The following is a 13254-nucleotide window of genomic DNA, read 5'->3' on the forward strand; positions in this document are numbered from 1 at the left end:
TGACAATGTTTTTTGCCAACTAGGGTGTCAAAATTATGTGTTTAACTTTTATTCACTAATATGGAGATTTGGACAGTGACATTGAAGTAAAATGAGAGAGGAACATAAAAACTTGAGAGACTTCATTCGTATCAGTAAAGAAGGATTGTGCTGCTTGATAGACCAGAGGTGCTAAACCATTTCCTTTGAACAAAAGAAAATAGTATCTGATGAAAACCTGTGTCAAATTTGAAAAGGTTGTTCTTCACCATAAATTGTGATCTATGCTCTCCTTGAAGATGAGAAAAGGCAAAAGGTGAATAAAGAGGCCTGAATGATTGTTTTTAGTTTTTGTATTTGTTTATTTATTTACAGGTGTCTCCTAAAACTACTGGGGGTTAATAATAAGAAAAGGGCACAATCAGGGAGTAACTTCTCTTGCAATTTATCCACTTCATTAGATTTTATTTTAGGAATCCATCTTTACCTTGAAGTTTCTAAAAAAAAAAATAAAATCCTTATGTTTCCAATTGGAAGCATCTGTTGACTTCAGAGCATTTTTCAACATCATCTCTGTATCTAGGGCAGAGGGAAGCAAGAGGGGGAATTGTATCTCTTACATAAGCATCTGTAGAATTATAGGGTAACTATATGAGTTTTGTCCAACCACAAGACTACCTCACGCACAGATGAAACTTTACCCTTGTGACAGGCAGTTTCTGTGATACTTAAAACCTAATGCCAAACACCAGAATACCTTTAAATTGTCCTGAGTATAACGAAAATAACAAAAAATTCAGCTTTTACTTTAGCTTTATAAGGAAACTACCATTGAAATTCATTGCTCGTGTGCATACAAGAGCCTATCTCCCTGGCATATGGGTACAGTAACATTCTTTAAATGATGATGTTTTCATGAAGTTTACAGCACTGGTAACACAAATAGGAGGTGGCAAAAGGCTGCATATCACACATCACTATCATTACAAAATGAACTGAACATACTGCAGAGTGGTATTTGTAGATGTTGCTATGCCAAATCTTCATGAACCCAGAATGGCTCACGTTCAAAGAGCACTGACTGCCTGAGGAAATGGTCAAACTCGTAACAGTGTATTTCTATCGCCATCACTACAGACTCATTTAGGTTTATGCTTTGACAAGTGTTTTGTAATGACAAATGTTGCTGTTGAACAGCTGGGACATACAACAGGCAGTGGTGTTGGCAAGCAGGAAACTGGATGTAAAGATCTGAGTCATTGGCAGATAAACTGGCAGGTAAGTCCATGTTGCTTTACTACATCACTTTACACCCTACACACCAGTTTAACAGGAATGAAAAACAGCATCAATTCACTCCTGTTCTTCCATAGGGGGCAACCAGTGATCCCCATTACTATGCTACATCCCTCAATGAACCTCTTGAGCCTTTTCAGCTTGCTGCCTCTGTTCCTTCTCAGGATGGTCCAGAGCAGTATCTTATAGTAAACTGCACTGAAAGACTGTCCAGGGGAAAAACTATATGCTTTCCTTTTATCCAAACATTCATCAGTCATCAATGACACCTAATGGCCTGACCTGCATCCAGGCTGTGCTATCTCTAAACTCTCTGCATTTCAAACTTTTTTTTCATACTTGTGCAATCAATAACCATGGTAAAACTGAATAATGGAGAACACTGCACTACATGAGCTCTTGTAAGCCCACAGGCTATGATAAGACTACCTACTGATGTGATGAGTTCATCATGCCTAATAGATTTTTCAATATTCCATGAACCTCTGTGGTTGAATCACAGTTATATGGATGAGAGATGAGCAGGAGCAGCCAACAAAGCTTTACCAAAGGAAAATCATGCCTGACTAATCTTAGTGACCTTCTATGTTAGAGCAACTGCATTAGTGGACAAGAAAAGAGCTACTGATGTAAACTATCAGCTTCTGTAAGGCATTTGACACAGTCCCCAACAACATTCTTACCCCTGATGTGAAGAGATAGGTTTGATGGATAGCCACGCCCAAAAGAGTTGCAGTCAACATCTCAATGTCCAAATGGAGATTAATAACAACTGGTGTTCCTCACTTGTTGTGTCAGGGGTTGTGTTGGGACTGGTACTGCTCAATGACTTTATTAATGACATTGACAGCATGACTGAGTGCATCCTAAGCAAATCTGCAGAAGACACCAAGTTGAGTGGTGCAGCTGGTCTGCTTGAGGAAAAGGATCCAGAGGGACCCTGTGCAGGCTTGAGGACTGGGCCTGTGTGAACCTTATGAAGTTCAACAAAGCCAAGTGCAAGGTCTTGTACCGTTACAATGAGGGTGATGTGACAACGGAACAACACATTGCTCAGAGAAGCTGTAGCTGTCCCATCCCTGGCAGTGGTCAAGGCCAGGCGGGATGGGGCTTGAAGCAACATGGTCTAGTGAAAGATGTCCTTGCCCATGGAAAGGGGGGTTGAACTAGATGATCTTTGAAAGTCCGTTCCAATGCAAACCATTCTCGGATTCTACAATTATATAAATGAGAACAAACTCTGCTAGGTTGACTCCGTTGCTGCAAAGGCCAAATGCATTCAAATGATTTTCTTTTACCTAAAACTCTTCCTCCTTGCTTTAAAAATTCACTTGTGGAGTTTTCTTCACTTTCCATCATCATCATTAAGGAAGCTTGCAATTTTCATTGACAACTACCTATACATTTTTTTAAATGCAGTATTTGACTGTATTGCTCACGTACTAGATAATCATTTAGGGGCCTGAAAAGTTTCACATTCAGAGTGTTACTGTCCTGTGAAAGAAATGCTTGAGCTTCTTCCCTGTGATATGACTTCAGCACAGACTCTTGAATCAATTAAGACTTGTACTCATTCCAGGTCCATTTAGAGCACTGTGATTCTGACTTTGTATATGGACACTGAGCTGTTGTCTACACTAGGGAAACTTTTAGAAAATTCATCACAGCTATTAACATAAATTTATCCCCAACACTGGCAGCAATACTGGGGCTTCAAGCGATGGAGGAAGGGATGTGCCTTTCATATAAAAGCATAATCAAAACCAGTTCTGAATATCTATTTACTATTAATATCACTGAAATAATATTTAACCATTTTAACTGAAGGTGGCACTGTTTTACAGTTTTAATATAGGAATAACTTCCAGAAAAATTTTAGGTTCTTCAATGTAAGCTCTGTTGCATAAGAATTAAAGAACCCTGCACAGGTAAGAACAAAGAAGGTTTACTCCCATTTAAGTAGAATTAGAAGCTACTCTAAAGAAGAAAGAAAGGATAAACAAGGTAAATAATAATTCATCTTTTTAAGTAACAGTGCACTTTCCAGGAAATTCAAACATTAATACAAGACTCAGTGAACTAATTATTTTTTTTTACCTAGGGATGAGGAAGAACAATACAAAAGCTGTCATTTCTAAGGTAGAGAATGTAGAAGAGGAAAAGAAAATATCAAAATAAATAAATTGTGTGTCCCATTGTCCAGACTGATCTAATGATGTGAAAGGGAAGTACTAAGTTAAGTTCTACTGAAAAATCAGAAGAGGTCATTCTGGCACAAAATGTGCAAAACAGGAAGAGGCAGGATGCAAAAATAAGGTAGAAGAGGAGCTTATATACAAGCATCACAAGTGTCACTGCGATGATACTAATTGTTGGTTTTTTTCTAAGAAAATTCTTCAGTATTCAATCAATAAATACCGCACTGTTTCAGACATATTTACCTGTGAGGTATTTGGAGCACAACAGTGAAATTTATGCCATTTAACACTGCCTCCAGACCAAATTTTGCCTTAATTTTTCTTATAGCTAAAAAACTAAAAAGAACTTTAGACAGAAAGTGTGTTCAATTTCATATTCACTGATTTATTTCTTTTTCTCAAACAGGAAACAAATTTGAACAATTCTGTGAATGACAGCTATTTTGGGAATGAATATAGTGCAGAAGGATAACTGCTGGAGATTAAAAATGAACTTCCTTCCTTTTACCAACCTTTGAATAAAGATTTAGAATAGGATGTTGTCCTCATTTGAGACATACATTTAATGACAACCAAAAGTCATCATAGGTCACAGAATATACTTCAACAGCTATATGGCTCAGTGAAGCTTTTTGAACACAGATGTCTTGCACCATTTGCTCATGGGGCCTTATAAAATCTGCCCAGAAAGAAAGCAACCAATTTCATGCTTAATAACAAAAGCATAAAGGACCGATTTCTGTTTCAGTTCATCATTCTACATTAGTTAATGCTGGAAATTAATGGACAGGCTGGCTAACACTTCATTTCAGAAAAATTACTTAGATCTATTTTTAAACTACACTCTAATTTTCTATCTTTGAAGATGAACAATGCTGACCTTAGTGGTTAATACACTAGCTAAGAAGATAATTCTTTTGAAGCATGATGGTAGAGAGAACAACTACCCCTAATCACGCTTTATTGTGTGTAAACCAGGATGTGCCCTGTAGCTTTTCTCCAATTTCATGTATTTTTTACCTTGTCATCTGGGGCTACTTTGGCTCCAACGGTCCCTTAGAATTTTCCTGAGTCAGAATTCCCTAAATCCAAGGAAGAACGCAAAGGAGTCAGGACTGAGATTGTAATGACTGCATGACTTCCATACACATCTTGCAAAGGGTGAGGAAGGAACCACATGACCTTCCCACTGGTACAGATCACTGGCCAGTGCTGTCCAATATAGGGAAGTGACAGTGCAAATTTAGGCAGGAAAACCTAAAAATGCACCATCCCTGGCAGCGTTCAAGGCCAGGCTGGATGGAGTCTTGGGCGACATGGTCTAGTGTGAAGTATCCCTGTCCATGGGAGGGGGGTTGAAACTAGATGATCTTAAGGCTCTTCCAACCCTATTCTATAATTCTATGATTCTGTGAATATGGAGGGAAGGGTGGTGGAGGACAGGGGGAAGACTGCAGTAGAATGAAACATGAAATGGTAGAATGAGACGAGGGACTGTAGTGATGATAGGGTTAAAACTTAGGCAGGGGAAGTTTAGATTAGATATAAGTAAGAAGTTCTTTACTGTGAGGGTGGTGAGGCACTGGAACAGGTTTCCCAAAGAAGTGGTAAATGCTCCATCCCTGGTGGTGTTGAAGGCTAGGCTGGACAGAGCCTTGGGTGACATGGTTTAGTGTGAGGTGTCCCTGCCCACGGCAGGGGGGTTGGAACTAGATGATATTAAGGTCCTTTCCAACCCTAACTATTCTATGATTCTGATTCTAAATTGAGAGGGGTGAATCAGGGGTCCTCTCCCTTTCTGCTTCTTCCTTGCATCCGCCTGCAGCAGGTAATACTGCACGTGCTATCACTGCTGTGCCATAAGTGGGCAGTAACATGGCAAACAGGTATGTTAAAGGGAGCTTTGCTTCTTTTTATTGCCAAAGGCAGTGGCACACAGTTGTGATGACCTGGCCTTTAATGACTCTGTAGAAGAAGTAGCTCCCAGAAGCTTTTGACTTAGTTACACACCTTGGCATTTAGAACTCTCTGAAAGGAAATAGAGAAATAAAAGTTCCCAAAGTATATCACAGGTCTTAAAGCTTTCTACCATCCCATAAATTCCAGGTCTTGCATTTCTGTTATAAAAGTGTTTGATGAAACAACATTAATGGAAGATCAATTAAAACATCAGAAAACGTAATAAACTTTTCATAGCTCAACAAAAATGCTCCTCTCACCAATTCATTTCCGCTCCATCAAAAAGAGAAAAACAAAAGCGGACTAATCTGATTTAAAGAGTGAAAACCAACACTAAATGCACTTTTTGTCGGGGGAGGGGGGAGGTCTCCAGCTGGTTCTCATATATATGCCATGATTCTTCATTTAGTTTACACTATTAAACTAAAAAACTCAGCTTTAATCTTAACTATTACAGTGTGCCTTAGAGTAGATTCTATCATGTAGCATCCTTGATACAGTTTCAGACTCTGGCAAAACATCATCCCTCAAACTGGTCATGGCCATATGGGTAGTAAATGTATCCAACATTTTTTCATTGGCGCCTACATTATTACATCTTGTCACCAATGGTTTCTCGGGTTTTCAAGTAAATTGTTGCATATACTGTGGTTTGGAGCTGCTGAGATGAAGCCCTACATTTATCTGTATACAGCCAAATCCTTTTTTGGAACTTTTTTTCCTTCTAATGAACTAACATCTGTTGCGGGGGGGGGGGGTGAGGAAAAAAAAAAAGTCATGTTTCCAGAAAGCTGTACAAAAATGAGAGAAAACAAAACAACAGAACACTGCCAAGAAGCTATTATTGCCAACTAGTACACGATACAAAGCAGCCTAGAAAACTATGTGTGGACAGAAGTGGGCATCATACCTGATCTGTCTTCATTTTGTGAATCACACCTTCTACACAATTCTGGAATGGTCTTGAGAGAAGTTACAGAATACTGTAAAAAAGGCAAAAATGCATATGAAGTAATTAATTAAAAAAGATAAAAAAGTAATGTTGTGCTCACAGCCTACATCTACCAACCCAGGGGTACTTCCAACAGACTGATGGTCTTCTCAGGCTGTGCAAGAAAAGTGGATGACATCTGCTTTTGTGACCCACTTTGAGGGATGTCAAACAGACTCACAAAGCTACAGCAAATTGTCTCCCCACCTCAATCTTCTCCTTCCTGTTGATCACCATGATTCAAATCACAAACACATTTTATATCTCCATCCTTTCCATGGGATGCAAGATACCGTGAAGGTGAGAATAGATCTAGACTTCATAGTAAATGTCAAGCTTTCCCAAATCAATATGTAGAAATAATGCAGGATATTTGCATTATATTTAGACAATATTTTGTATTTGTAGAGATCTGATTTCAGAGGGGTATCCATGTACATACACATATTAGATGACAGGCTCATTTCTCTAACCTAGGCTTTATTAAAACACACTTGCATTATTACTTTGATGTGACAGGATATGCCTGATATTAATCAGTATATTATTCTCTGAATAAAAAGGAAAAAAAATGGGGATGATGTATGTATCTTACTAAAGAGAAATCTTTTTCTTATAAACTTGTGGAATATTCTTGGTAAGACACATGATTCAGCGTTATAAAGCTACATATTCTGACATACAGAAATTAAGCTACTTAATAGTAAGCCTTCCTTAATCAAATGCTTAAATGTTACAGGAATCTTTACTTAAACAAATGAAAATCATTATGCCTGTGAAAGATCAATGGCTTTGCTCATATTCAAAAAAACCCTATTAAAACCAGTATTTTGGAAACTAAAACACAAAACTGCATTTAGGGTTAGCACAACTGAAAATTTTTAAGGAATATATAAACACCATATGTTTTCAAAGAAACAGATATTTTTAGCTGGTATGCTATTGATCAACGAAGCAAAACAACTACGTAGAAAACCACATAAGCTTTCCATACAAAAAATAAATGGTCATGCATTTTCCTGCTTTTTGCTGACAGTTCGTCATTCTGAGTTTGATGTGCTTCTGATCACAATTGGCAATCTACTTCAAAACAAGCTGAAGTTAACCTCCTGTGACCAACTGCAGAAGTAATTTACTTCTCCAGCACAAGTTTAAGACTGTTGCTCAATCAATTGTAGTTACTTTATTAAGCCTCAAAAACCTCCCACTTTTTCCCTTGTTGGCTTGCTTCAGGGATGTATTGAGAAAGCTTAACTACAACAAGAATCTTTCATAAGTATTCCCAGGATCAATACTAAACTTATTGATTAAAATGGGTAGCGGCACACCACAGAACTATCCACTGATTCCAATCCCATTAAATAACAGGTAGTCTACTAAGGCTGTGGCTGCAGGATGTGACAGCCTAAAACAACAAAAAGCACGAGAACAAAGACAGTGAGAAAGATGCTACGAAATACAAATTAATATGAGTTAAACGTACACATGCACAAACACCATGTGCTGCGCTTCACTTTGGTTATTGTTTAATAATGATTGAGCTTTAAGCTATACATCTTGCTATTTCAGCACAAAGACTCAGAAGGCAATGTTGAGCTAGTCTAGTAAGATTCTTAAGAGAATCCAAGGAACATGTCTCCAAGGAATATGGTAGCTTCATAAGACCAGCTGGTGCAGTTTAAACTATTACACAGTTTGTAATTCAATTAGAATGAGGCCTTTTGTATTCCACTGCTATGTGTTTTGTCAGGCAACCTCAAAAAACAGAAAACCATTTTTCTTTTTGTCTTTTTTGCTATTCTTTCCTGGAAGAACAGATTTTCTTTCTGTTTCGACACTGCACTAAAATGTATCCAGTTACCACCTCTGACCACCAAAAATCTATTAAATGTTATAAATTTCATTATGCATTTTAATCATATTGGTTTGATTTCATTAACAGACTTCCTCCCACTCACCTCCGTCAGTCGGTGCATTTACAATTCTGCCATCTGTGTTTTGTGGTCAAGATGTGGAGAACTGGCTTTTGATCCAGGAAGCAACTAAAATTGCTCTTTAAAGTGGACTTCTCCCAACCATAAGCACAATCCATTGCCAGCTCTTCCCTCTAGAACTACTTTCTCTCACACGCTTATCTCCAGCTCTGATAATTAGTAACATTTGTTAGCTTTTCTTCAACAAAAAATTTTAAGGTTATCAGAGGTATTGCAAAGGGATTGAGATTGCAACCCTTCCCTGGAACAGAATTTTAGAACTAATGCTTATTCAGTGGCATTTAAAATAGATTATTTCCCACTCTTCATTTATTAATTTTGAACTACTCTACATACAAAAATAAATGCAATTTCTTACATTTCACCATTAGAATAACCAAATCAACCAGAGCCAAGGGCCATGCCCAAAGGCATGACAATGTGAGAGCTAGGCACATGAGGTCGCTTCCATAGTCAATGCTTACTGTGATCTTTTGTATTTAATCAAAGCGTGTTGTGGTTGATGGCTAAATTCAGTAACAAAATTAAAAGCTTCTTCCCTGGCTTCTTCCCAGGATAATGAATGTTAAAGGTTTGAGGTTTTTTTCTATGTCCAACCTGAAATAGTGAATTTCAGTAAACCCCTTAAGGTCCTTGTAACATGGAAGAACAGGATCAACAGCAAGCAAGAAATAAAAAACAGCAGTAAGTATTCTATGCAAATGCAAGATATTCCCAATTTTCTTTAACTGTGTGTTGCTTGTACAACTGTAAAAGCCTGTGGAGTGACCCAGCTCCTTCCACTGCCAAGGAAGGATGACAGCAGGCTCAGGAGGTGCCCTGTGCCGAGTAAATGGAAGGCCAGATCATCAGCCATACTCCTGACCATACATAGTTCATACCTGCCCTGTGAGACAAAGGTTGACATGAAGAAGTTTTCAAGCTGTTTCAAAATACTTAAAAAAATCAGTAGCTGCTTAATTATGTTTGAATTAACTTACTGCACTCACATTTCACAAGCTTTCAGATCAGGCCCACTCCTCCACTGGCACCACTGAGCCAGGCTTTTATTCATGCAGAACTATTTGAATGATCAGAACAATAATATACACACTCAACCCCAAACAGTTTATAAATAACTAGCACCAGGAGCTCTGATTATGACCAGGGCATTTGGCATTATTTCAGTAAACGAAGAAATAAAATAGTTTAAATTTGCAAAACCTGCCAATAGAATTTTAATTAAAGGATTAGGAAACCTTCAGGTAACCTTAACAATAGCCTACAACTTATAGGCAGGAATAAATTTAAGAGGAAAAGCAGGACGTTTTAAACTTTTAGTATTGTATCTACCATTTAACGCAACTTATATGTTGCAATTTTTTTCTTCCTTTCTGTGAGTAGTTATTCATGAAGAAATAAATGAAAATATACAGCTTGGTTGCTTAATGTCATTGCTTCATTGCAGACAGAATGTTATTTTTGTTTAATGTAAACAGGAGTCCCAGAAACCTATTCTGATGTGTCAACCACAGTCAAATATACTGTGGATATTGGCAGAGTACCATCTTAATTTGCAAATAAGCATCTCATTTGCATTTCAGGGCCCTGAGGGAATTGGTAGGGGTGGTTGCTGAGCCATTCTCAATCATATATTGAAAAGTCATGGCAGTGAGGTCAAGTGTCCAGTGGCTGGAGAAAAGTAAGTATCACATCAATTTTTAACAAGGGTAAAGAGGAGGACCTGGGAACTACAAACCAGTCATCCTTACCTCAGTGCCCAGTCAGACCATGACAAATGATTGAGACAGCCAACATGGCTTCACAAATGGCAAATCGTTCCTGACAAATCTTGTGATCATATGATGGAGTGACAACAGCTACAGATGTCATCTACCTCAACTTCCATAAGGCCTTTCACATGGCTCTACACAACATCCTTGCCTCTAATTTGGAGAGGTATGGGATTGATGGATGGATGGTTAGAGGGATAAGAAATTGGCCATGCCCAATGAGCTACAGTCAACACCTTAATCTCCAAGAGGAAACCAGTAAGCGTGGTGTCCCTTTAGGATGCATACTGCAACCAATACTATTTAATATCTTGATCAATGACACAGTGGGATTGAACGCACCCTCAGAAAGTTTTCATGTAACACAAAGATGGGTGGTGTGGTTGATTCACTTCAGGGAAGAGATGCCATCCAGAGGGAAATTAACAGGCTCAAGAAGCAGGCCCATGCAAATTTCATGATGTTCAACAAGGTCAAGATTCTGCTCCTGAGTCAGGGCAATCACCAGTATCAGTACAGACGGGAGGATGAAGGGATAGAGAGCAGAAAAGAGAACCTGAGGATACTGGTGGATAAAAATTTGGACATAAGCCAGCAATGTGTACCTGCAGACCAGAAAGTTAACTGTACTTGGGCTACACAGCATTCTCCCCCTTGACTCTGCTCTCGTGAGACCCCAGCTGGAGTATGGCACCCAGCTCTGGGGCCCCCAGTACAAGGAAGACACAAACCTGTTGGACCGGGTCAAGAGGAGGGCCATGAAAATGGTCAAAAGGATGGAACACCTCTCTGCATCTATAATACTGGGGAAATGTACAGTTTCATTTTCTAATGCACAAATGCATTAGACATTTGAAACAAAAAAAAAAGTAACAAGCCCATTTACATATTTATTTTCCTTTTCAAACAATTTCCTTCTATTTTTTATGTTATTTTGGTTGGAAGGTTCTACAAGCGTCTGGACTATAAACAATGACTTTCTAATTCAGGTACATTTATAAGTGCATCTTTTTAACAGCCTTCTTGCTGCCATTATTTTTAGTCAATACTGTTCTGCACTGGAGTAGAACCAGACGGCTAACAGGAACAATATAAATTGCTAATATTGATGCTATGCAGCTGCTTCTTCCACATCAGGCTAATGATAAAATGTGAAGGTCAGGTATCTCTAAATTGTATGTGGTGAGATATGAGTAGAGCACTAGCACAACCAGGAATTCTCTTGTTAATCTGGATTTTTGCAACAAATCCTTTGCTCTCCTACCTGCTAAAGCAAGGAGTAAAACTGCTACCTCTATAATTTCTGCTGGTTTTTCATTCAAGGTTCAGTGTCCAGTGAAAGAACAGCCTATTAAAGCAGGCAGCCTGAGCTGTTCAGCGGAAAAATGAGTAACCTAACCCACCAGTATGCAGCAACAGCCACAATGGGAGAGACATGGAGAGGTTACATCTATTACGTTTTACAGTTTTACAAAACTGAGTATAGAAACAGATAGCAGGACATGATCTAGCATATAGGTGCAATAAAAAGAAAGTTGCCCAGCACAAAGTATTCACTTAAGATTGGCTCATTGTCTTCTAATATTTTGGACATTTGCCATACTCCTTTTTAATAAAAATTCAACATTACAATAGGTTAAAAAAAACCAATCCTCTCCAAAAGGAATCTGTCTGTGAATAAAGCATCTGGAATCTTTTAAAATGAATCAAGAGTCCCAAATGTTAAAGGAAAAACAGGCCCTTAATTTAACTTCTTTTTTTTTTAAAAAGAAAGTATAAAATTATGAAAATGTGGAAGTGATGGAACACTTTCTTTGATCTGAAAACTGAATTAATAAATTATCTTCTAGTGGATTTAAGTTATGTATTCAAGCCCATTGTTAAATTGACATTAAAAGTATTATCAACTCTATTCTACAAAAAGGAGAAACGCTAGCAGTAGGAGCGTTATCATAATAGAATATACTGTATCAGTGCTTCCTAGAAGAACCACTAACAATGAAGGTGAACGCATTTTTGCTTGCAGTTACAGCTGCAGTTGTTTTAATTGTGACACTAAGGATCAGTGTTGTCTGTGAATCCCTGGAAGTCTTTCTGCCTCTGTCTTTACCGTATCACAGGTACATACATCACACGTGTTGATAAAATCTTGGTATATTTGGAGATGGCTACTGGAGGAAAGGGCAGAGCAACAACTGATTTGGAAAAGGAGCAATTCAGAAGTAAGAGACGCAGGAGGTTTTTTACAAGTTAAATACATTCAGTTAAAAACAAGATAAACATCATTTTGGTATCTACGGCTAGCATCAGAGTGCATATAACTCGTATGAGACAGCAGAGTAGACAAGCAACCCAGAAATATAACTCTCTTATTAATTTGATTTACAAGCAATTTTTAGTACCTGGAGGACAGGAATCAAGATTTCCTTTAAAAACCACATTATTTTATTCTAAATTAAACTTATTTAAACATTGTTATATGAGGAGTAAAAAGGAGTATGGCTTCCAATAATAGTGTAGTTTGTTATATCAGGATTGAGATATCTAAGAATACCTCAACTTGAACAAATAAAATAAGATTTGTACTTACTGATATATCATCACTAAAATCTATTTCATCCAAATCAAGGTATTCAGGGGCTTCCATTATTCTTCTATGGACATTTTGGGTGAGTCAGCATAGTAGTAAAGACCTAATTAAGAAAAAAAGAGATTGATTGTCTACTGAAGAGCCAAAAATTACACAGAAATGGTTTAATATAGTTGCTAAATTACTGAAAATGTTTAACTTGTATAGTCAAGTCTTTCATAATTTAATACTAAAAGCTAAATGCAATTTGCCATCTCTACTCTGCATACCATGAAGAAGCCTTTTTAAAATTTAAGGGAGAATAATACTTGAACCAGAAGCCAAAAATACTTGATTCAACATCACTCAGTCCTTCCATAAGTTCATTATAGGTGTAAAGACCTAAGCTGTTGAGCATCCTCATAAACCCTGCAATCATTAACCTGCTACGTTAATAATGTACCTTCCTTAAGGATGCTATTATTTTACTGGCCTG

At 37.8% G+C, this 13254-nt stretch overlaps 1 protein-coding gene across 3 annotated transcripts in view; it reads right to left on the bottom strand.

Moving 5' to 3' along the window:
* The window catches only part of SNCAIP (synuclein alpha interacting protein), a 76418-nt gene that overhangs the window by 37283 nt on the left and 25881 nt on the right, over positions 1 to 13254 (bottom strand). For all 3 annotated transcript variants that reach the window (XM_061468680.1, XM_061468677.1, XM_061468679.1), the window contains exons 2-3: positions 12780 to 12882; positions 6343 to 6415 (exon numbers count right to left, since the gene is read on the bottom strand). In XM_061468680.1, coding sequence (XP_061324664.1) covers positions 6343 to 6415; positions 12780 to 12836 — 130 coding nt within the window. In that variant the 5' untranslated portion in view covers positions 12837 to 12882. The remainder of the gene's footprint in view (positions 1 to 6342; positions 6416 to 12779; positions 12883 to 13254) is intronic.

Source organism: Pezoporus flaviventris, unplaced genomic scaffold (assembly GCF_033815535.1).
Source record: "Pezoporus flaviventris isolate CSIRO_AGI_PZ_B2104156 unplaced genomic scaffold, CSIRO_AGI_Pfla_v1 ptg000050l, whole genome shotgun sequence".
NCBI lineage: Eukaryota > Metazoa > Chordata > Aves > Psittaciformes > Psittacidae > Pezoporus > Pezoporus flaviventris.